We start from the raw sequence: 26,852 nt of genomic DNA, 5'->3' as shown, positions 1-26,852 counted from the left end.
AATTATTGTGTGCATTTATTATTGCGATTTTGTCATTTTGGACAAAAATGTGATATAAATTTTTGCGATATTGACGAAAATCCTGTTTATTCATCACAAAAAAAAAAATATGCAACTTAAAATTATTGTGATTATTACTCTGTCGCATTTTCATAATAATGAAAACATGGCAATAATTTTTAAATTTTGCAGTATTTTAAATCGTCTATATCTTATTACCTGTGTGATTATCAGCACCCATGGTGTGATCAGCTGCTGGTAAATGGTGAATAAAAGCATCTCTCCAAATATAGCTACCAAAATCATATCCACATCCGTAAGGCTGCTCAAAGTCACAACTTATGCTAATGGCTGAAATGGTAAATAAAATATAACTTCTTTACCATGACAATTTATGTTACAAGTGTCAAATTTTAAGATCCATTGATGACCTTGGGCTGTTTTCAGCTCTTTGGTGGAGTTGTTGACTCTTTGACACATTCCCCATTTTAATTCTCATTTTTATTAAAAATCATGTGCCTAAATATTATATGTAGATAAAGAAGACCTACATACTATTGCTGTGGCTTTATCAAATATACAAATTTACCAGAAATCATATGCTCCTTTAGTGGCGGATCCAGCCATTTTAAAGAGGGGGGGGGGGGGGGGGGGGGGTTCCAACAATATGTCCCCATTCAAATGCATTGATCGGCCAAAAAAAAGGGAACATGTGTACTAAGTTTCAAATTGATTGGACTTTAACTTTATCAAACACTACCTTGACCAAAAACTTTAATCTGAAGCAGGGCAGAGGGACGAATGAACTAACGGACACACAGACAGAAAAAACAAAATGCCCCTAAGTTGGGTATAAAAAACAAATTCAAATCAACTTACGACAGTCTGCCTCATCTTCACCAGAGGGACACTGTGAAATTTTATCACATTCTATCTTCCCCGCAACACATATACCATCTTTATGGCAGGGTGACAGACCAGTTGGACAAACTGCAATGAAAGAGAGAAACAAATTTGTCATTATACTAGATAAAATATATCATATGTAAATGCAATACTGTAAAACTGCAGATTTTTTTTTTTTATAATAAAATATTTCTTTGAAAATATAATTAAAAATAATTTTTTTGTAAATAAAAACAGCAGATAGGACTCTCCTAAGGTCAAATGAACATAAAAATCATCAGAACATATATAACACACTGAATTTGCAACAAGGGTCAATATATAAATATCTTTTCCAAAATTACAGGATAGATAACACTTTTCAATGTGAATATAACTTTACTTTTCACTCCAATCTTAAAATGTAGAGGTTAATATTATCACTGAACAGAGGTCAATGTCATCACTATATAGAGGTCAAAGTCATCACTATATCAAGGTCAATATCATCACTATATATAGAGGTCAATGCTATCACTATACAGAGGTCACTCTCATCACTATATAGAGGTCAATGAAATCACTATACAGAGGTCATTGTAATTGCTATATAGAGGTCAATGTCATCACTATATATAGATCAATGTCATCACAATACAAAGGTCAATGCCATCACTATACAGAGGTCAATGAGGTCAATATCATCACTAAACAGAGGTCAATGTCATCACTACTGTAAATTCAGAAATTACTGTGTGCACTTATGATGCGATTTTGTCATTTTAGACTTAAATTCAATTTTAATTTTTTTATGATTTCGAGAAAATCTTGTTTAATTCATATTTAATATTTCAAAATGCAAGTTAAAATTATTGCATTTACAACTCTGTCACATTTTTCGCAATAATTAAAACCTCGCAATAATTTCTGAATTTACAGTATATATACAGAGGTCAATATCATCATTATACATAGGTCAATGTCATCACTATATATATAGAGGTCAATGTCATCACTATACAGAGGTCAATGTCATCACTATACAGAGGTCAATGTCATCACTATATATAGAGGTCAATGCCATCACTATACAGATGTCACTCTCATCACTATATAGAGGTCAATGTAATCACTATACAGAGGTCAACATCATTGCTATATAGAGGTCAATGTCATCACTATATATAGATCAATGTCATCACAATACAAAGGTCAATGTCATCACTAAACTGAGGCAAATGTATGAATATACAGTCGAACCTTGTTGTGTCGAGGTCGAAGGGACCAGACGAAAGTATTTGACTCATCCGAGGTTCGACTCATCCGAGGTCGAGTGTGACGTCATATATTTGAAATGTACGAAATACCAATATGTGATTTCTGTAAACTAGATGTATGTTTATTGATCATTGTGTTTTTTTAGATATGATAATATGTGATTGTGTATTTATGTTCCGTATTTTTAAAGATTCAACACACAACATTCACAAATAAAATCAATACACAAATAATTACAAAGGTCAGTCACTATAAATTATGGAATCACTCGCGAAAATATTTTCATAACTAATCTTTAAAGAATGTGAACTGTGTTCATAGATTAAAAAGACCGACTCATAATAATTAATAAAATATTTTTATCCTTTTAATTATTGTTCTTATTCTAATGGTTAATTTAATCTCAGCTTGGGTCATTAAAATTCGTTTCGTTTTTATACCAAGTGAAATAGGTTCAGCACATTCAAGTTCTGCTTGGACGATCAACAAAGGTGTTGATTAGCGGTCATCATAAACATGTCATTTTAACTGTTTTACAAACAAGTATGTTTACACAGCTTTAATCACTTATGGAAATGAATAGGTTAAACAAGAAAAACATCCGTTATGAATTTTATTTTTAAAGTTTTTATTTCTTTCATTTTTTTTTTAATTTTGAACTTCGAGACATCGGGGTCAATTTACATCAATTTTACATTGACGGGGTCAATTTACATCAATTTTACATTGACGGGACTTAAGAGTTACCTCGACTTAACTGAGAATTCGAATCAACCGAGTTCGACTCATCAGAGGTTAAAATGCATTGATCAAACTGGAATTATGCCGGGACCGAGAAATTACTTCGACTCGTCCGAGTATTCGACTCATCCGAGTATTCGACACAACTGAGTTCGACACAACGAGGTTCGACTGTATACTCCAAATGTACTGGCTGGTTATAACACTTTTCAGTATGGACATAATTTTATCTTTACTCCAAACTAGAACAATGTCATCACTACATAAAGGTCAACATCATCCCTATAAAGAGGTCAATGTCATCACTATATAGAGATTAATGCCATTGCTATATATAGGTCAATGTCATCACTATACAGATGTCTATGTCATCACTATACAGAGGTCAATGTCAATACTAATCAGAGGCCAATGTATAATTATCTATTCCAAACTTACCCAACGGAGGACAATCTCCAGGGGTTATTTTTACATCATCTATTCCAAAGTATTTAACATCATAGACATAATCATATAAACGAAAGTTGATTTCCATCTGTCCGGGAGCAATGGGCATCTGCAAATAAAATATTTGAGGTAAACTCTTGATAGGACCAAAAGCCTCGTAAAATTTGTATATCAATTATACATAAGGTTTATATCATGAAAACAAAAGATATTGTGGGTTATAAATATCTTCCAATAAAATAAAATACAAGTTTAAGACCGCATCAAGAGTTTTTGTTTCAACCTTTGAACTCAATATCATCCTATTCAAACTTATTATCTCTGTAAAATGGAAAGTTTCCATAATAATATTCCTATACGTTAAAGCAATGATTTGCAATTAAAAAAAACACAGCTTCTTTGTTTTTTAAATCTTTTTTTACAGATATTCTAATAAAAAATATACTTCCATTGTATAAGTACTGTAAATTCAGAAATTAATGCAAGTTTTTTATTATTGCGAAAAATGCAACAGATTTGTAAACACAATAATTTAAACTCACATTTTGAAATATTTTATATTAATTAAACAGGATTTTTCTCAAAATGGTAAAAATTAAAATCGCTCTTAAGTCTAAAATGACAAAATTGCAATAATAAATGCACGCAATAATTTCTGAATTTACAGTATCACATTAATCAAGGGAGCTAACTCTTACCTGAGTTGGTTTCCAAACATTGGACAAAGTTGTGAATGTCGAATAAACAGACATTGTATTGTTAAATATTGTGCTGTTAAATGTTCTATTTCTGGATATGATCCCAAGGTCAAGGTATCTGACCTCAAATTCAAATAAATTTACATGACCTATATAATATAGTGAAAGACACGAGGGGACTGTAACTTCTTCTGTTGGAGAACTGAAACTGAAACTGCTGCCAGCATAACTGACCATTCCATAAAATGTGCCTGAAAATTAGAAAAAAAAAATGAAATTTCAATGTTTGATGTGTTAATTGATATTAAAAGGCAGTTCAATTTTTCAAATAATTAATGTATAGGAGAAAACGTTTTTTTTTCAGATAATTTATATATATATATATATAGGAGAAAACTCCAACCAAACATGGTTGTATACATTTTATTCAATTTCGTAAAAGTTTTTACTTTAATTATAATGTGTATCTGTCAGCTTTCAATTGTCTTATTTCTTTAAGTTTCTTCTTTTACCACAGTTTCAATGAACTTTCTATAATTATCTCAACCAGAGTTGTTTCTCCTCTCTCGACCGCAGTGATCTCCCCTTTCTCACCCAAATTATTGCCGTTAGTATGAGCCCAGTTATCTTCCCTTTTTCACCCAATATGATCCCAGTTTTCTCTAATTTTGGTGCTATTTTCACATTTCTTGATCAGTGTGAGAAAAATATTTCTCCTCACTATAGTAAAATATCTGTCCTCAGGAAATGATTAGTGGAAACTTGATTATGACATCAAAATGTTTTGTTTTCTTCTGAATTTTCCTATTGTGACGTCATGAAAAAAAGGCGATTCCGACCCTATAACTCGTGAATAACTATAGACAGTTAAATTTTAATTATTTAAAAAGCTCGACAAGCCTCGCGCTTTAAATAATAAAATTTAACTGTCTCGAGTGGAGAAATATCGTAATACACTTGTTGAAGTTGTTGTAGTGTGGGAATCTATATATCTCATGTCTCTCACCTGATTTATTGCCATAAGTATGATCATAGATCATCTCTTGATAGATAACTTGTTTGGACTCCATCACGTCATAACTACTGTAATATCCACACCGGAACTTATCTTCAAAGTCGCAGCTTATACTTCTCTCTGTAACGAGAAACAGCTTATCTTTAGGAATGTATTCATTCTGGCATCCATTAGATATTACAAACAGTAAGGGATGTGCCTTAATTTATAAGGCAAAAAAAGGGGGGATGGGAGACACTCAAATTAATTAAATATGGGTGGATGAATTTTCATCAGATCACAAAGAGTATTCATTATTTTAATGAATAATAAGTAAAAATTATTATATTATTGAGTCTCTTTAATTACCAGTAAATTTGTTTATAACAATAATAACATTACTATTTCTCCAGTAGTATTATATATGAAAATATTTTCCAAATATAATTATTTTTATTTTATTAGTGCAATATTGTATTGCACAATTATTCAGTTGTAAAATCTGTTTCTTTAATGATTTTAGACAATTCAGGCCTCTACAATAACTTTTTTTTCAACTTGTCCTGCAGGACAAGTACATACCAAAATTTACTTGTCCGAATGAACTTGTTACTTGTCCAAATTGTTTTTATTAAAAAGAACCTTTTTACATTTTTAGTTCATTAAAGGAGCAAAACGAATTTAAACAATATAACAGAATTTGAAGTATTTCTTTTGAAAAACTTTTCAAAAATATGAATCAAGTACAACTGTGAAACTAGTCATGTCACAGGAATTATGTTCTAGTTTTCATCAATGCTAGTCTCACCAGACTCTAAACATGAGGCACCATCTGATAGGCCTGTACACTAATTGGATTTGTACTCTGTTTTGTTTTTTAAGTTGAAAAAAGTTTATTCAAATGCAATCAATAAAAAGAGGAAGATAAGCCATCATAAGGTCTGATTGCCAATGAGACAACTCTCTGCAAGAGACCAAATGACACAGAAATTAACAACTATAGGTCACCATATTGCAAGTATTGTTTTTTTCTACTTATGATCAAATATGATTTTGTGAATTTTATGGTAAATAAAAAAAAAAAATTTTGTGAAAAAATTACGGTATGGTATTTATTATAAGGAACAGAATAAGGTAGCAAAATGAGGTACTGATTTGTCTTGGTCCCGAAATGTTTCCTGCCTTGTCAAACTGTCTATCAATCATGTCTACTTAATATGTCTCCTACAGTGCCAAACTCTATTAAACTTGGAGCTGAATCTTTCGAGGTGACGCACTGTCCTGTAAAGTTACCTTATCTACAAAGCGCATCATTGATTCGGATCAGTAAGACTGGTTTCCGAGAATAGTATACCTTTTACCTTTTAAAAAGTACCTGACAAAGAACCAGTTAAAAATTATCGATTCAAGTAAACATGTTGAAGGAAAAGGTTTTGCATTTGAATAAACAGAATACAGAAACATGTCAAATTAATATTTGTTTTCCTGTTTTTTGTTTATAATAAATTACTTAGTTCATCAAAGTTGGATTAAATTTATTTTCTGCAGAATAACTGTACTTGTCCCGACGGACAAACATGATACAGCTTTTACTTGTCCGACCATTTTTCCGTCTGGTACCGGACAATCGGACAAGCGTTATTGTCGAGGCCTGCAATTATCTTTCTTCTTTCAATTATCTGCAAATTAATGAGCTCTAGCTTAGATCTCCAACAAGGTGACAAAAGGGAAATAACTTTTGATCAAAATGAATCAAGAGGGGGGGGGGGGGGGGGGGGGGGATTCCGAGGGGTCCTGATCCCGAAATCCCGGGGTTCAAAACATGAAATCCCAAGGTCCCCAATTTAAAAAAAAAAAAAATCCGGTAATCCCGGAATTCGAAAAAGGAAATCTCGGATTCTGAAAAGGTCAATCCCGAAATCCAGAGCATAAAAACACCTGATCGCGACAACCGCAAAAAAGGTCCTGCTCCCCAATCAAGTGTTACCTATTTAGAAATATTCTAAGTTGAATCTTAATAAACAGCTTACCACACCATGTTGTTTCATCAGAATGATCATCACAGTCAAAATTGAGATCACAAACTTTACTCAAATCTATACAATAATAACCACAACTAAACTGTCCTGGGCATGCTGAAAAATAAAATTATAATACAGTGAAACCTATCTATAAACTGTCCTGGACATGCTGAAAAATAAACAAATATTATACAGTGAAACCCATCTATAAACTGTCCTGGACATGCTGAAAAATAAAAAAAATATTATACACTGAAACCTATCTAAACTGTCCTGGACATGCTAAAAAAAATAAAAATTATCAAATAGTGAAACATGTCTAACCCAAATTTTACAAACACCACAACTAAACTGTCCTGGACATGCTGAAAAATATTTTTTTATTATACAGTGAAAACCTATCTAAACTGTCCTGTACATGCTAAAAAAAATTTAAAATTATCAAACAGTGAAACATGTCTAAACCAAATTTTACATAAACCACAACAAAACTGTCCTGGACATGCTTAAAAATAGAACATTCTTATACAGTGAAACCTGTCTTAACTGAATCTTTAATAAAAAATACATAAACTTATATCTGTATTGAACCAAGCATGTTCTTAAGTTCAGTCCTATCAAATGTTATTGCAGGTTAACCTGATTAAACCAAAATCTGTGAAAACCAAACAAAATGTTAAGTCCCTAAGAAGTTTGGTTTAAACAGGTTTCACTGAAAATGACATTTTATTAGCTGTAAATGGCTTTGAACTAGCTTTCAGAAACTGTAAGTCCTCTCATATTCAAGTTAGAGGGAGGGTTGAGCATCTGCAAACATGTATAACCCTGCTTTCTTGCCTGTCCCAAGTCAGGAACCTGTAATTCAGCGGATGATGTTTGTTGCTGTTCATCATATTTGTTTTATCTTTATTGCTTTGTGTATAAAGTAGGCAGTTAGTTTTCTTGTCTGAATGGTTTCGCATATTTTTAGCTAGCGATGCGGTATTGGATTTGCATTTTGTTAAAGGTATTTCTGTGAACTATGGTTGCTTACTTCTACACCATTTGGTCTCAGCTGGAGAGTTGTCTCATTGGCAATCATACCACATTTTCTTGTTTTAATACCTAATCAAAAAACTTATACCTTATGTGAAATGAATGAACAATTAACAGATGGATAGATAGAGATGGGCAGATGTACAGACCATATAAAACATAATGCCCTTTTCTATCATTGGCAGGGCAGGAAATTACAAAATCTAAATGACATTGTCTAGGATGTTTTGTATATAGAATTTCTAATAATATAGACTTGTAATTGACTTCAGTGTGAGCCAAGGCTCTGTATGTGTTGAAGGCTGTACTTTGACCTATGACTGTTAACTTTTTAGACATTGTGACTTGGATGGAGAGTTGTCTCATCGACACTCATATCACATCTTCTTATTTCTATTAAATATAGTTAAAATAAAATTACACTTACATATCTCTTGACAATCTCCTGGTACTATAGCGATGTTATCAATCCCGGCCTGTCCAAGTTGCATGTCAATGATTAGAGAAGCATCTGTTAAATTTCCTGTATATTCAAACTGTCCTTGATTCCAACTGCCTGAGTCTCTTCTCATACTCCATGCTGGGGTCCAAACAACATTTCCAAAACGGTATGACATCATATATATAGATAATGAAGCATTATATCCTGCTAGAAACTTAGTATAGTAATCAAAAGTTATACAGGATTTCTCTGTTACCGATAACATTGGCGATAACACACTGCAGCTGTCTTGGAAGTTACTTGAATTACAATATAAAAACCGTCCTACAAAAAACAAAAACATGTTAAAATCTTTTGTGGAATCATTTAATTTTGTGGATACAAATATTCATGAATTTAGGAAAAAAATGTATTTTTATTGATTTTCATCTATATAAAATTATGGCATGCTACTGATCCATATATATTATTTAGTAATGATCAGAGAGTAAAATAAAGGTAAAGCTTTAAAGGTCAATAAGTAGAACATACCAGTATCTGAACTAGCTACTGCAACCATATTGTCTGAGTCATGTGATGCTGACGTCCAACCACTATCACTTAACAGATTGGTGTTATTTCTGTAACCACATAGAAATGTCTTATCCTCAAAATCACATGGTACACTGGTCCCTACAAAATAAAAAATAAATATATGTACACAGAAATTATACAGGGAACAGTTTGTTTAAATCAAGGATCAAAGATTCTGCACAGATTGTTAATTTTTGTTTGCACCACTGTCCTTAAGAACGGTGAGGGTTAGGCACCCCAACATGGTATAACCCCGCCACCATCTATACATGCCTGTTCTCAGTCAGGATCCTGTCATACAGGGATTGTCATCGATTGCTGTATATCATATTTAACTTGTTTATTACTTCAGCATTAATCAGTTATTTTTTCTCTTTCAAATGTTTTGTATTTTGAAATGTTGGGTTCTTTTATACAGCTAACTATAATGTTTTGATTTGGTCATTGTTGAAGGCTTTATAGTTATTTGAATGACCTCAAATCTACATCCATTGTTCTCAGGTAAATAGTTTATCTCAAATTGGCAATAGTAACATATTTTTTACTTAAAGTAATTACATAATTAAACAATTTCCCACAAAATTTTGCAATCTAAAACATTTGACCTCATAATAAATCAAAGTGATGGAAATCACTCATGGAAAGATTAGAAGAGTAGTTTGAATTATTTCATATTAAGGTATGGTGGGGGAAAATGAACATTTATAAAGCACTATTGCTGAAAATTGCATTAACAGCAGGTCTTTAGAAGGAAACTTGCTTTTCCAGTACATGTACAAGGATAAAATGAGCTCAAATTAAATAATATGGGTCTCTTAATTTGCACAATTTTATTTAAACTGCAGTTTATATCTTGTGGAAATTTATGTTGCCAGTTCTGAACATGTTTCAAAAAAACAAAAAAATGCAAATCAAAAATTCTTCCAGTAAATGTTACCAACTATAGCCTTGTAAGACATAAATCTAGACCAACAGCTAAAACTTTAAAGTGTCAACAAAAATAATCTAAAAATGTTGTTTTGGGGCATTTTGTAAGTTGAAACAGAGGTTATCTGACATTGCTAGAAGATTAAAGTTTTAGAGCGCCTTTTGATCAAATTTTTAAGTATTTTTTAATACAGGGCATTGAAAATGTACTTTTTCAACGTAAACCAATTAAAAAACTTATTTTATTGAAATGTGGATTCTTTCTTGATTGCAAAAATATATATTCACTTCTAATAACATGTCTAATAAAAATTCAAATAACTAAAATAGACATAATGATTGATGGGAAATAAACTAATATACAAAGGTTTGTTATAATTAAAAGTTTTAAAATTTTAAAACTGTTTCAAGCCAATTCCTGATAAAAAAAAAAGTGAACTAATCTAAATTGTTGATAAATTACAGATGATTATTGGAAACTAATCAAGTAAATTATAGGCCTTACTTGAATACCTTATATATATATTCATATTTCATTTTTTTAAAATATTGTTAATCCATTCATCATTTATATTTCAGATATAATTTACAGAATCACTTTATGTAATGTAGATCAAAAGTAATAGGCAATAAATAAATCTATCATCCTTATAAATATCAAACATCTAATATACACATTTGTGCATTCAATTATGAGGTCAAATACTTGTGTATTAAAAATTAGATGCATATTGAGTGGTCTGTATAATTATGTAATACTGAGGTTGATAGGTAATGTGGTCAATTTGAGTGGCAGTTAAGGAGGTGGGGTATTGTAATTAAAGGTCCACCTTGTCTCTGATTGTTTAATGATAATGACAGTTGTCAATCATACTAGTATTGAATCAATACCCCCTTACCTAATCAAAATGTTTTTAAAAAAGCCTGCACATCAACACACCTTAATGACATACATTCTTGAATGAACTGCTCCAATAATATACTAATTTTTTCAGTTTATATGTGTATTATGTGCACATACATGATAACCATAGGGAACTATATTTCAGTGTGAATACATTTAGTAACAGTAGCTAACCTGTCCTGTTGTTAGGGAGGCCGGTGCCTAAGTAAAGATTTAGAACAAGTTCTAATCTTTCCAAAAAAAGTGATGTTGCCAGAAGGTTATTCGGAGTGTCATTTAGAGTAAATTCAGCTAAATACCCAAAAGTGTAAGTCACATCTAATAGAAAAATAACTTTAAATTATTACCTGGGCAACTACCGTCCATAACAAAAACATTATCTACAGCTATATCTCCTTTAAATCCTGAAGCTTTTGTTGCCACAAAATATATATTTTGTTCAGTGTCAGTTGGTAAGGTGACACACCCTTTAATCCAAGCCATATCCTGCTGCCCTGTCTTACTCCACAGAGGGGTAACAGTAGAGGTACCTGTGTCATGTGACATGATGTCTAAAGTGCCGATATCATCTCCTAACATGTGGTAGGAGAAATATAAACTACTGGGGTTATTACTGGTGAATGATGGGAAGGATAAGTAGGTTGTATCGCCTGGATTCCCATGGGAACTCTCAACATACATAAAATGTCCTGTAATTGAAAAACAAACTTTGAAATTATCCCTCTGTGAATGATAATGACAATTACAACAATATCTCTTGGTAATTTATGACTGATAAAAAGATGAAAAGTATGAATATCTCAGATAAACTAGAAAGAATTTACTTACATTATCTGTTTATACATTTCTTATAAATTTGTACTGAACAGTTAAAAGTAGACATTTCAAGCCAGTGTCCCACTAAAGAAACTTCATTTGCTTGTTTTTTCCAAACTACATTGGTACCCATGAAGATAAATGAATCCATAGTTAATATCTCTCTGTATGGCATGGGATCGAGTAGAAGCATGCTATGTGTTCTTTATTGTTGGGAATTTAGAGACTTTCAAAATTATATCTAATGGTAGCTATATAACGTAATGTTAAGACCATTCATTTCCTTATTGTTCATGTTGTTAACTGCATTTCATTCTGAAAATTAAAGTAGCACACTTTATGAGGTGAATTTTATCAGTCATATTGGCACTGTGATAAAAAGAAATTATGAAAAAAAAACTATAAGAGTGGACCATGGGGAAACTGAACTAACTTGTTATAACATAATGTATAAATTACCTGCAAGATTTCCATAAGCATCCCCATATGGTCCAGTGTTATCTGATGGAGTCTTACTTTGTTGTCTGGACCATTGGTATTTAGACCCTATGGTACAATTGGAGGAGTACTGACAAGTGTTGGTCCCCTCAAAGTTACATGTAACTTCATCCAGTCGTTCTGCAAATATATTCACATATATGTACACACAATTTTTTTCTCAAAATTTAAAAGTAGGCAAAAGTGACCTGTAACCATTCTTTAACAGCTGTTTTGAATACTGTAAATTTAGAAATTATTGTCTGCATTTATTATTTGAAACTTGACAAATGGATAACCAGGTGTTCCGCAGGGCGCAGCTTTATGAGACCGCAGAGGTCGAACCCTGAACAGTTGGGGCAAGTATGGACAAAACCTTCAAGCGTGATACAGCTCTGAATTTGGATTGTGATCAAATTTTTGACATTACATGGTTTTTTTTTACACAAAACAAATGTCAAGATTTTACAAATCAATTAAAGATTTCTTCTTCAAACTTTTTAAATCTAAAATTAAATAGTTGACACAGCATAGGATTCTGACACAGAATGAATGTGGTCTAATGAACTTAAAAGTTTTTTTGTCTTTGAGCAATTCACTATGCTGTTGAATATTAATCCTCTCAAAAAAATGTTTGAAGAAATTTTCTTTTTATTTATGAAATCTGAAATGAGAAAAATTAACCCCCCCCCCCTCCCTTTTTTTTCACATCCCCGTTTCCCTTTTTCCAAAACTGATATCAATTCAAATTTCTAATGGAGTTTGCAACAATAACTACTCTTTTAAATACATCATAAAATATTAAAATGTAAAATAAAGTGCTTGTTATCACTGAATGGTAAAGATTGGTTGGTAGTAAAAGTGAATATACATTGTTTATTGTATAAAACAATAAAAAAAACTTCATCAGCAACATTTTATATTGGCAAATTTCCAATGAAGTTATTTACATAAAGTTATTGGCAAATAAAAATAGAAAATGACATCATAGTCATGCCTGGCAAATTTCCAACATATATTATTAACTACTATTCTATACAAAGAAAGATAACTCCAATTGAAAATTAATTGCTATTGCACAATATTGTGCAATTAGATATTTCTTGCTATTGTGCAATACTGTGCAATTGAAAATTTCTTGCTATTGTGCAATACTGTGCAATTGAAAATTTCTTGCTATTGCACAATACTTGATATGGAATCCTGATTTGGACCAACTTGAAAACTTGGCCCATAATCAAAAATCAAAGTACATATTTAGATAAAGCATATCAAATAAGCCAAAGGATTCAATTTTTGTTAAAATCAAACTAAGTTTAATTTTGGACCCTTTGGACCTTAATGTAGACCAATTTGAAAACGGGACCAAAGATTAAGAATCTACATACATAGTTAGATTCGGCATATCAAAGAACCCCAATTATTCAATTTTTGATGAAATCACACAAAGTTCAATTTTGGACCCTTTGGGCCCCTTATTCCTAAACTGTTAGGACCAAAACTCCCAAAATCAAACCCAACCTTCCTTTTATGGTCATAAACCTTGTGTTTAAATTTCATAGATTTCTATTTACTTATACTAAAGTTATGGTGCAAAAATAATGCTTATTTGGGCCCATTTTTGGCCCTTAAGGTGGTACCTAACACTACAGGGAGATAACTCTGTAAAATCAGCTAAACGTTTTAATTACGTTGTGTGTAAAAGGAATATTAAGCTTCTCAATGACCAAAATTGGTGTTTGTCAAATTGCTATATAACCAGTGTAATTTTTCTGGCAAAACGGTTGGTTCAAAAAATTTTAAATTTTTATATTTTTGTTAAAGTGTCAAAGTAAATAATTTGACAAAATTTTATGAAAATTAAATGAGCCAAATTAATTTTAGTGAAAGTGTTGGGTACCACCTTAATTCATAAACTGTTGTGACCTCAACTCCAAAAATCAATCCCAACCTTCCTTTTGTGGTCATAAACCTTGTGTTAAAATTTCATTGATTTCTATTTACTTATACTAAAGTTATTGTGCGAAAACCAAGAATAATGCTTATTTGGGCCCTTTTTTGGCCCTTAATTCCTAAACTGTTGGAACCAAAACTCCCAAAATCAATCCCAACCTTCCTTTTGTGGTCATAAACCTTGTGTCAAAATTTCATAGATTTCTATTCACTTAAACTAAAGTTATAGTGCGAAAACCAAGAAAATGCTTATTTGGGCCCTTTTTGGCCCCTTATTCCTAAAATGTTGGGACCAAAATTCCCAAAATCAATCCCAACCTTCCTTTTGTGGTCATAAACCTTGTGTTAAAATTTCATTGATTTCTATTCACTTTTACTAAAGTTAGAGTGCGAAAACTAAAAGTATTCGGACGACGACGACGACGCCGACGACGTAGACGCCGCCAACGACGCCAACGTGATAGCAATATACGACCAAAAAATTAAAATTTTTGCGGTCGTATAAAAATGTCAGATTAACTATTGCGATTACACAAAAAAAAACTGCATAAAGATGTATGTTCAAAAATCTTCTCAATGCAATACTGAACCAGTCGCATTATTTACACTAATAGAAACCTTGCAATAATTTCTGAAGTTACAATATAATTAAGTAATAATAGATATAGATATAATACCTAACCATATATGGAATTAAAACCTTTCTATGGTTTAAGAAGTTATCATTGTAATAATAATCATTCATCAGAAAAATTCGCCATTTGAGAATCAATTGCATTGTGCCAACTTCTGGGAAATATTTTCAAAAGTGTACACCAAAACATTGTGATTGGTTTAAAAACATCAAAAACCAATCATATGACATTATTTTCATTTTCAAGTATGAACAATGAGATTACCCATAGTCCTTTTGATTCTGCAAAAGTGAATTCTGGTACTTACCTTGACACATTCCGTCTGAAATCACAACATCATCAAGAGCGAACACAGAATCACATCCGTCACCCAAAACAGCGGAAAATGTCACGGATGCATTACCAGATGGTAGATTTACACAGGAATAATACCATTCATCACTCTGACTTCCAGCCATGGAAAATACCAAAGATGTTTGGAGAACAGTACCCTGCTGGTTTACAGAAACTTGGAATGTTCCCATGTTGACTCCATTCATGTGGTAGTAGAATGACGCCTTCATTGGTTTAGATGGCTGCACCTCAAATGGAACGGTGGTAAGATGGGCAAGGTTTCCTTCATATGTGTTGGGCAAACATGTTGAAGTATACATGTAACCTCCTACAAGAATAAGGAAATCATATACCGGTATTTATATATTAAAAATAAAAGAATGGCATCATTGTGTTTGAGGACACAAATGCCCCAACTCAAATTGGACTGACCAATGCATATAAAGTTATAAAGGGGAATATTTGAGAATAATTTGGAAAATTCATATTGCCTTCCCTGGTCTAAAGTATGTTTATTTGAAACAACCCTAAGTGAAGATACAATAATAGAGTCTCACTTCTAGTGCACAAGGTAATAGTCGGAATAAAGAAAGAAAGAAATATCACCCGACTTAGGTCACAAGGAGACCAGTTTTGCTTTTACTCCTAAATACTCGCATCTTTGTGAAAAACAACAGATATCAATTTTCAAGTCTTTGGTTTAAGCTGGCCAGATATTGAACTCATAGCCTACTTTATAACCTGAGGCAAACATTCTGCCACGAGATATTAAAGCAATTGCAAAAATGTAAAAGATTATATCATGATTACATTGGTTGTCTTAGTTACCAAGGACCTACATGAACAACAAGTTTCCTGTTTTAAAAATGACATTTTACTGATTTTATCTGTATATGTATATAAAGACAACATACAATTTTCATACTGCTAACTTCCATTTTTTTTTTTTTTTAAATTAATACTTTATGAATTCATACTTCTATATTTTGACACTTTTACCTATTATGTCTGTTTGTTTTGTTCACAAATCGTTTAATTATATAATTCTCGAATAAGGGATTCAGTAAAAACTTACCTGAACTGGTACCTTCAGTATGATCTACCCTTGGTACATACTGTGCCATAGAAGAATAGAGTTGTATCAGATTGTATGTTCCCCAATTCCAAGCAAAACGTGACTCTGACAATCTGTTGTAATGACAGAATGTGGCCGACTGGAAATCACATGATGCAAAATCTACAATAGGAAGATCTTTGTTAAAAAAGAGGGTCTCAAAGGGTTTAATAGAATATTCTAATATGATGTGCTTCTTTCGCTTTGTAACCAAAACCGTGATAAAATTCTTAATATATCTTATACAGACTCTGAGATGTACATAATAATGGATCTTACAATATATATACCTCTACTTAAATCCAAATGTATTGTGTATGACCTATGTGCAATCGCTATGCCGATTAAAAGAATTGCAGTGTTAAAAGTTGCAATTGGAAAAACCTACAGATCCTTTTTTGTTATTATGAGGCTTTTTTTTCATCACATCAAAATGACTGTTTTTAAACCTGTTTTGCTCACATGATCGATTCAAAGGACAAAAGAGATTAAAATGACTGTTTTTAACCTGTTTAACTCACAGGATCAATTCAAAGAGTAAAAGTTTTGATTTTTTTAGGTCACATTCAGGGAAAAGGGATCAGGATTGTAGTTACGACAATAGAAGTACAATCTTACGTTGACATTCAGTTCCTAACAGTTCAACATCATCTACTTCAATATCATTAGCATATGAGCTCCCTCTAGTGGCAACAAATTCCAGTTGACCATTGATTATCTCCCCTGTGGTGAACTCTGACATTGGCACACAAGCTGATTCCCATGATCCATAGGTGTCCAGATTGTCTTTCATGAATATTTGTTTTGTTACTCCATTTTCGTTCAAATTCACCTTGAACAAAATAAACATGATTATTTGGAATATATAATATAAAGTGATAAAGAGACATAACAAATATAAAGTTATAAAGGAACAAGGCTAACTTAAGTTAAAGAAGGGAAACAAAAAATTCAGCATTTTTTGCATTTGTAAAGGAGCATAACTCCATAACACTTAAAGTGACACACCCAAAATTTAAAGTTGATCTGTATTTTGTTGTAATAAGCACTGTGTATAAGTCTCAAAACATTTGATTAAGGTTAAGGTTAGAGAATGGAATTCAACTTTGGTACGTAAGTACAGACAATCTATAGTAACTCTTCATGCCCCCTCCGCTATGATAGGGGCAAAAAAAGTCTTTCTCCAGGCACTTCTGCTTCAACCACCAATAAAAACAGGCCACCATGTAATAGCCCAAAGGCTATGCTTAAAAGTGGCGTTAAAAACGCAAAAAATCAAATCAAATCAAATACTAAAATACCTGTAAAGATCCACTAGAGCTATCATTTCTGCTGCCAGTATTTCTATACTTTAATTTCAGATTGTGGCTGGTTGTTGCATTGAGTGGCAATGTAAATTTGGCCTTGTCACCATGTTTTCCAAATGATGCATCTGCTGTTAGATATTTACCAGCATCTAAATGAGGTAAAAAATAATTTGTTACAACAAAGTGTAAAAAAAGCAATAAGAATAAGTGAAACAGTACAATGTAATATTAAAATGCAGCAAAATAGGATAGAAAAGACTTAACACAAAATAAAGAATCATCAAAGTTCCCAATGCTCTTTAACTTCATACTTTATTTGGCCTGTTAAAACATTTTTATTAGAGCGTCACTGATGAGTCTTTTGTAGACGAAACCTGTGTCTGGCGTAAATATAAAATTTTAATCCTGGTATCTATGATGAGTTTGTTCAAATTGGTAAATCTGGAAACTGTGCTGACTGATAAACTTTTATTTTACAGAGCACTAGAAGATCCTAGAACTAAGCAGACTAAAATAAGTGTATCGGAAGATTTTGCAAGTAAGTAAATAATGTGATTCATCCTCAAAATATGACAGTGCATAAATTAAAGTGTACAACATCAGTTAACTATGATTCTCTTTTTGCATGCTTCTTAAGAACAGAGGTGTCTTAATTGTTTTTACATACTATAATAAATTGAGAATTGAAATGGGAAATATGTCTAGGAGATAACAACCCGACCAAAGAGCAAATAACTGGCAAAGGCCACCAATGGGTCTTCACCACAGCAAGAAAATCAAAGAAAGTCTGAGTCAAATGTCAGAATAGGTAACGAAAGAAACTAAGTAAAATGACAATAACAAATAAATGCTACTAGCAGTAACTGACATGCCAGCTCCAGACCTCAATTAAACTGATTGAAAGATTATGTCTACATCATATGAAAATCAAGCACAATCCCTCCCGTTAGGGGTTTAGTATCATATTATCGTAACATATATTACCTAAAATATTAAAAATTACCTGACAAAGAAGTGTTAAAACCTGCCCATGTCCATTGGAATGGTATTGGATCAGCTATTCTGGTGGAGCATTCTATATCCCATGGACACTTTTTATCAAATTCACATATACTATAGGGGAAAGGCTCTGTAAATTAAAAAAATATATACATATAAACATTTAGTTTCTTATTTTATATGTGTCAGTTTTCATATATTATACTGCAAATTCAGTAATTTTTGCAATGTGATATACTATCAATTTTGAGGAAAATGCAACACGATTTATGTCATTATGTCATAAAATTCAAAACTCCAAATTTCATATAACCTAATTTTGACTCTTGAATTTTTAATTTTCCAACAGGTTACCTATTCTGTGTTAAAACATCCTGGTACTGGGTCAACAGTTCACATCAATATTTGTCAAATCTCCATTTTATGTTAAAGTCATTTTAATGCAGTTTACGAAATTCCAAGTTTTAAACTTCATTGATATCCTAATTAATTATAATTTGTTGCTTTTGAATCATGTTCATGTCATTGATCAATTACCAATGTTATTTCAACTGATTGGGGCGGAGCTTACAAATTAATTTGCATAGGGACAGTCTATTTGAAGATGTGTGTGATAAGGATGATTGCCGTTATAATTATTACAGTTTGTTTTCTAATCACCTATCAGTGTCATCAAACAAATTTACAAAACAATGACTGGACACTTCATTGATGAGTTTATCCTAAAACACCTATCTATAGATGGACTGGTTTATTATGAGCGAACTGGTTAAACTCCACCCAGTCAAATGAAATAAATCGAGTAATACAATGCCCCTATTTCTTACTTAAATTTCAAATTGAACTTATTGACCAATATCACAATGAATCATATCTAATACAGTTGCTAAATACACCTTATCGCTAATCCCAGCTCCCGGCCGCTTGAACTTTTGACGCATACAACAATCACTTTTCCATTGTGGCGTCAGATATTTTGTTTTATGACGTCAAAATTTTACGGGAACCTGTGTGATATCCAGCAATGGCGGACAAATAGCGATAAGGTGTATAGAGAGCATGTCTTTTTGTGGAAATTTTTTATTCAAGATGTCACTAATAAATGTAGCACTCATTTTGATTTTCCACTATGGGTAAATCTCAATTTTTTACCTACCAGTACATTAAATGTTTAAATCAATGCTTTCAAATAAAACTTTGACAAAAATACGTTCTATTTCACTAATCACAAGTGTTTTTATCAACTTAAGGTGGTACCTAACACTACAGGGAGATAAATCTGTAAAGTCAGCTAAACGTTTTAATTACGTTGTGTTGTAAAAGGAATATTAAGCTTCTCAATGATCAAAATTGGAGTTTGTCAAACTGCTATTTAACCAGTGTAATTTTTCTGACAAAACGGTTGGTTCAAAATTTTTAAAATTTTTATATTTTTGTCAAAGGGTCAAATTAAATACTTTGTCAAAATTTTATGAAAATTAAACGAGCCAAATTAATTTTAGTGAAAGTGTTGGGTACCACCTTAAACATTCTTTATCTTGAAACATCTAAATAATCAAGCCAAATATATCCCTTATTGAACTTAATCTTTTTAAAATACATAGATATAAGAAGATGTAGTATGAGTGCCAATGAGACCACTCTCCATCCAAGCCACAATGTGTAAAAGTAAACCATTATAGGTCAAAGTATGGCCTTTAACACAGAGTCTTGCCTCACATCTAATATGATTATTTGTGCTAAAGGAACACAAAGTTTATATATGAGCTGTGTCAGGTAAAAATCGACCTTATGCAAGTGCATATACTGTAAACCAACTTAAGTTCGCGAGCGATTAATTTTTGCGACTTTGCGATTTTCGCAAGTAGAAAAATAACACGAAATTAAATCGTCGCAACTATGTATAACTTGGACCTTTCCTTATTAAACTACATCAAGTTAACTAGAAAATTGCGAAATTAAATCAGCGTGAAGTAGACTAGCTGGAGATAAATGCGAAATAAAGTATCCGCGAAAATAAGTTGGTATATACATATACATTAAAAAGACTTTGATTGATTTCGTAACATTTAAATACGAAATAAAAGATACTTGTTGGTATGTTTTGTATAGGTTCTTATTTCATATATATCGCATCAATTTTCAAGCAGTTACAGACTTTGCATAGAGATTTTTTCAACCCTCAATAAGTTAACTGATGTATTGATATTCATTTGCATAAGGTCAATTTAAGACAAGTAAAATTTCAATAAATATAAAGTTTATAACATCAATGAAAATAACTCACTTGGACATATCTCTTGCTTGTGAACCTTGATCTCATAAACAATTGCAACCTGATAACCAGCAGGAAGAGGATACATGTAAGTAAGTTTTCCTGTTATAACCAAGTTACCATTTACTAATGATGGTAAATCAAAACAAGCACTTGTATCTCCGTCTTCTGCATATCCAAGGTCGTAGGTCATATCTGCTGTCTTAAGTTGAACATGTAACTGTACAGCCGGATGTCCAATTGTCAAATTTAGGAATACACTTCCACTAGATGGCGTTGTGAACATGTTTGATATTAATTCCGATGATACACTTCCAGAATAAGAATATAAGGCATAAGCTGTGGAATAAACAAATAATATTTTCTTTATCATTGAGCAACTTGTAAATCTGAAGCAACCCTCCAAACAATGTTTTTATATGACTTATATTTATTTCTTTGCTATGAGCAAAACAACAGGTGCCATAAGTGGAACAGGAATTGCATACCTTTTTTTCCAAAGCATCTAAATTCACCTTCCACTTAGCTCAATGTTAAGTTTTCTGTAGCATTTTGTGATTTAAAGAAATTTTCTAAGAACTTGCCTAAAATATTACTTTTATATATGGAAAAAAAATGCATATTCAAAAACTTGAGACTGTTGTTATCATAAAATGCTTATTTTTGTATGTATGTGCCTGTCCCAAGTCAGGAGCCTGTAATTGTAGTGGTTGTAGTTTGTTTATGTGTTGCATGTTTGTTTTTCGTTCATTTTTTGTACATAAATTAGGCTGTTTTGAATTGTTTTACATTGTCATTTCGGGGCCTTTTATAGCTGACTATGCGGTATGGGCTTTGCTCATTGTGAGAGGCTGTACGGTGACCTAAAGTTGTTAATTTCTGTGTCATTTTGGTCTCTTGTGGAGAGTTGTCTCATTGGCAATCATACCACATCTTCTTTTTTTATATTATGTATGAAGTAAACATATATGCCTACAATAGAAATTGTCAATATATGCCCCTAACATATACATCCCCACGGAAAGTACACTTTGATTGAGTTGAATTATGCATTGGAAAGGATTTATGTGGTTGTGTCTCGGATACAAGAGATTTAAGAAAATTTTGATTTCTATTGATTTTGTTTTATTTTACACTTTCTTTTCAAAAGAAAATATAACACGATTAAAGACGCCGTTTGAGTAGTTTTTAGGTGATCATCAACGGAAGCCATAATCCTCACTTTATACACACCCAAGCTCATTAGTGTAAATCACAAATTAATTGTTTTGTAAACATTTTAAATACTTTTTCATGAACATTAACAATGCATCACTAATTATTTATCAAAATTCTATAAAAGATAATCTTTGGTAAACACTCATGTCATAAATCAACACAGTGGTCAGTGACCGGAAATTTAATTACACGTGTATTGTCAGATTAACTCTTCAATCCATTTAAATCCCGGAGGTCATGTTTTGACATATGTTTATTAGTTCGAGATAAAAAATAAATTTTGAATGCTTTGTTAACCTTGGGACCGTAAATTTAGTTCGACTCAACCGAAATTTCGACTCATCCAATTTCGACTCATCAGGAGTCGAATTACATACTTTTGTATGGAATAAAGTTCGGGACCACATGAAAACTTCGACTCATCCGAAATTTCGAGTCAACCGAGTTCGAGACAACAAGAGTTAACTGTATGTGTTAAATATCAGAATGCGAGTTCTTATTATTGCGTTACTCACCAGTCATATTATTTGCAATAACAAAAACCTCACAATAATTTCTGAATTTACAGTTTTCATAGGAAATGATTCATAGCTCTTGAATCTACTATAAAATAAAACAACCTTAGTATCTTGTTGCTGTTGTTATTGGTTTTGGTAGGTGGTGTACTTTAATAGTAATTGCACCTTAAATTCATATATACACTCATTCCTTAATATATTTGTAGTATTACATTTTGGCGAGTAATTATATGAAACTGTGACGAACAGGGTTGACTGTGTTACAATAAAGTATACATTTTACATTTTTGTTTAGGGGCCAGCTGAAGCCCGCCTCCAGGTGCTGGATTTTCTTGCTGTGTTGAAGACCCATATTGATTGCCTTTGGTTGTTTTCTGCTTTGGTTGGGTTGTTGTCTTTTGACATATTCCCTATTCCCATTCTCAATTTTATATGTATATAAAAAAGAAAAAAGAAAAAAACACATACCATAATTTTGATGCGACCATCCAGTGCCGACATTGTTGACCGTGTAGAAACAGGTTCCCTGATTGTAATAACCAAATTTACAGTCTATTGCACTAGTCTGAACAGCATCAACTAGAACATCAATATAAAAATATTATACATTTCTTTAATCGATAAGAAAGGATATGGGTATTCAATCAAGACACAAAATTAGTGCATGCACAGCAAAAAATACACAAAAAGCAAAGGAACTGGCTGAGCGCTTTTATTGCTGTTCTTCATCTCAGTCACTGAGAGACCTTCAACATGGAACATGAAGCAAAAACTCACACCGCACTGCAAGTTTACTATAGCTCCTAGCACCTGTTTCTTTGCCTGTTTTTGTCTGTCCTGTATTTCTATTACCAAATGTTTGTGTCATTATTCAATGCCCATGGTAAAAAGTTATTTACATGAATTTTGTTTGCAGGGTTTTATTTCAAGTGTTTCTGTACATGATTGAATTGGATTATTTGGTGGGTTATGCAAATGGTAAAAGAGCAGAAAGTAAGCTTTGTTTTAATTTATCGTTCATTGTGAAATGGACATTAATTTTCTGTAAGTCTTTATTACAATTAGATACTGTAAACCAACTCATTTTCGTGTGGAGAAAAATATCGCGAATATAAATCGAAGCGAATATGTAAAACTTTGATCTTTCCTATTTAACTACATCAAATATATTTGAAAATCACAAAATTAAATCACCGTGAAGTGGATTAGAAAGGGCTAAAAGCGAAATAAAGTATCTGTGAAAATAAACTGCTTTTAGGTAATGGATGCATGATTTTTGTTTTACAATGAGATTGTTTCAAAACTTGGTGATAAAATCATATTGTAAGACAACATTCTGTTAACTTCCTTTGTATCCTGTCCAATCCTTAAGGAGATGTATCCTCAGATTGATAAACTTATGAGAAAAATGAATTGGAACATGGTGATAGATATTTCAGCAATCTATCCTTAATTTATACACCATTTGTTTTGAAAATAATTTAGAACACAATTTATAGACTTACCACATCTTAATACACGTATTGTATAATAATTAATGGAAGGATAAATGGTACAGTCAGATAGATGCTTTGATGCTGATGAACATTGTACAATCTGTTTTGGAATATCGTATTCAGTATAGCTCCCTGTTACTGATCCAGCCCTAAAAATAGAAAATTACTTAGTGTAAAATAAAAAAGTGGTAGTATTGTCAATGAGACAATAATCTATCAGAGTCTAAATGACGTGGATGTAAGCAACTAGAGGTCACAATACTGCCTTCAACAGTAAGCAAAACCCATATGCTATAGAAAGCTATAAAAGGCACTGACATGACAAATAGTGAAACTAATTCAAATGATATAACCGATGGCCTGATTCAATTCCACAGATTCATCTCCTATTGGTCAATCTATTTAAACTTTTGTCAGTTCTATTGTCCCATTGAATAAATAGCTATTGTTCTCGGTGTAGTTTATTCACTGTTTATTTCGTAACCTGACCGTTCGTTTTCACTATCGTTATCTGCCATTTTGTATACAAAATTTCCAAAAATTTTCATTGCTAAAAATAGAGCAATATTTTGTTTATTTCACGTTTAAGGTAGGGGAAAAGCCAGGGAAACTCAAATGAATATATATTACGCTAGTATGTTAATTTAAAGGAGTTTTCCCAATGACTGACCAATGGACATCTCAGTTATAAAAAGGTAACATGCAAAGCCCAGTTTAGCTGGCTATAGTGTTTATGGAAGTAAGATGGATTTGCCGTTAAACCAGGCCATAGTGCTGAAAGAGTTAAAAGACTTTCAAAGTGATTAAACTATACAGAGTACAATAGCTATTGTGTTTACTCAATGGGACAATAGAACTGACTATTGTTTAAATAGATTCACTAATAGGATATGACTCTGTAAAAAAGTTTCATTTGGTTTGCAATATCAATGAAAAAAAAGTTGTAACAATATATAGTCATTAAATAATATTGGTAATAGGCCCTTTAATGGTTATTGCAGCCATATATATTGATCAGGGGAGAAATTTCCATAATAGAGGTGAAAGTGCTTTGAAAAACACAGGAAACAGAACAGCTGTTAAAAAAAACATGCATAACATTCCCCAATTTTCTTACTATTTTCCCCTATATTCCAAAAAACTGCCCTTTATTCAATATAGCTGCAATAAATGTGCAGTGGCCAATTGGACTTACGCATATCCTAGATACTGACAGACTAAAGATGGACAGTATGTTGTCTCATAACAGTACACATAACCAAATTGTTGGTTGATAACAATTTCCACGATCCCTTCAATACCGGAAGTGGTATTACTTGTTGGTAGTACATCCATATGGGATATTTTGGCTATAAAATACAAACAAATAACAATCAATACACCATTTTAAACATTTGTGCACATTCTATAATAAATAAATGGAGAATCTGTTCATGGGAGATAGATGATGCCCCTGCTTGCATGTAATGTTTTACAGGGGTATACTTAGAGAACTGTAAAAGTTAATGCCACCCACATTCAAACTTGACCTGTGTTTTATGATTATAAGCATACAGTGATAAGTTTTAGTGGAATACCAGTTCTTATTTTCAAAGTTTAGTTAAATCTGTCCTACATCAATTTCTTGTTTAATTAGATGACGGAATTTCAAAAAAAAAAAAAGAAGAAGAGTGAAAGATACCATAGGGACAGTCAAACTCATAGATCGAAAAATAAACTGACAACGCCATGCATATATGGCAAAAAAAAGAAAAAGACAAAGAGACAAATAATAGTTCACAAGACACAACATTGAAAACTAAAGACTAAGCAATACAAACCCCACCAAAAACTGGAGATGATCTCAGGTGCTCTGTAAGGGTATGCAGATCCTGCTTCACATGTGGCACCCGTCATGTTGCTTATGTGATAACAAATCCTGTAAATAGTCTAATTCAGTAGGTCACATTCATGAAAAGTGAAGAGGATTGTAGTTACCACATAAAGAACATATTAGATATCATCTGTGAAATGGATATTCCATAACTTTCAACCGACTCGTGGTGGCATCTGTACAAAGGGATGATTTCAACTTCACCATTTTGAACTCTTGGTTTAATAGCTTAATAGTCAATACTTACTTGTTCCATAAGGAGTAGTTCTAGGGGTTGTACTAGTGGAATAATTTGATGATTGCCTAGTTACTGTACTACTATTTCCAACATAGTCTGAAATAAAATCAATATGACACTCTAATCAAAATTTTAGTATAAAAAATATTAAGGAATTCAATTTGTGTGCATCAATATTGTAATGAAAATTTACGCTTAAATTTGACAACAAAATGTTTTCTTCTAAATACTTTAATATTGCATTTCTGAAAAAAAAGAATATTCACTCGCACTTCAAAAATGTAAAACAGATAGAACAAGAAAAATAACAGCCTTAAAATAATAACAAAACAAATTACAAAACACAAATATGACAGACATGAACTAATAACAACCAGTGAATTTCAGCCCCCTGACTTGGGACAGGCACATAAAGAATGTAGCTGTTTTAAACATGTTTGTAGGTGCTACTAACCTGGGACAGTGGTGTAACAGAACAACATAACATTACAGTGTAATCTGCCTAATCCAACACCTGAGTATTCCAACATCCTGCTTTAAAAACCCTTTTCTCCGTAATGTCGCTTTTTGATGCCACCCCCTTTACTCCATATATATTGAGGCCATTTGACGCCTGTGTAGTACCTCAGTTTGAACGCTTTGACTACAAAATGTC

The 26,852-nt window shown here is 32.2% G+C and overlaps 1 protein-coding gene across 1 annotated transcript in view; it reads right to left on the bottom strand.

Moving 5' to 3' along the window:
• Positions 1-26,852, bottom strand: part of LOC139498060 (MAM and LDL-receptor class A domain-containing protein 2-like) — a 257,555-nt gene that overhangs the window by 26,702 nt on the left and 204,001 nt on the right. The window contains exons 55-74 of the mRNA XM_071286361.1: positions 26,207-26,293; positions 25,282-25,435; positions 24,096-24,235; positions 23,059-23,169; positions 20,867-21,193; positions 18,584-18,709; positions 17,575-17,729; positions 16,892-17,105; positions 16,235-16,396; positions 15,134-15,487; positions 12,221-12,379; positions 11,293-11,634; positions 9,073-9,213; positions 8,527-8,865; positions 7,074-7,178; positions 5,056-5,184; positions 4,050-4,300; positions 3,343-3,460; positions 880-990; positions 220-351 (exon numbers count right to left, since the gene is read on the bottom strand). Coding sequence (XP_071142462.1) covers positions 220-351; positions 880-990; positions 3,343-3,460; positions 4,050-4,300; positions 5,056-5,184; positions 7,074-7,178; positions 8,527-8,865; positions 9,073-9,213; positions 11,293-11,634; positions 12,221-12,379; positions 15,134-15,487; positions 16,235-16,396; positions 16,892-17,105; positions 17,575-17,729; positions 18,584-18,709; positions 20,867-21,193; positions 23,059-23,169; positions 24,096-24,235; positions 25,282-25,435; positions 26,207-26,293 — 3,657 coding nt within the window. The remainder of the gene's footprint in view (positions 1-219; positions 352-879; positions 991-3,342; positions 3,461-4,049; positions 4,301-5,055; positions 5,185-7,073; positions 7,179-8,526; positions 8,866-9,072; positions 9,214-11,292; positions 11,635-12,220; positions 12,380-15,133; positions 15,488-16,234; positions 16,397-16,891; positions 17,106-17,574; positions 17,730-18,583; positions 18,710-20,866; positions 21,194-23,058; positions 23,170-24,095; positions 24,236-25,281; positions 25,436-26,206; positions 26,294-26,852) is intronic.

Source organism: Mytilus edulis, chromosome 12, assembly GCF_963676685.1.
Source record: "Mytilus edulis chromosome 12, xbMytEdul2.2, whole genome shotgun sequence".
NCBI classification, from domain to species: Eukaryota; Metazoa; Mollusca; class Bivalvia; order Mytilida; family Mytilidae; genus Mytilus; species Mytilus edulis.
The sequence above is the reverse complement of the archived record's forward strand: the minus strand, read 5'-3'. Positions and strand labels throughout refer to the sequence as shown.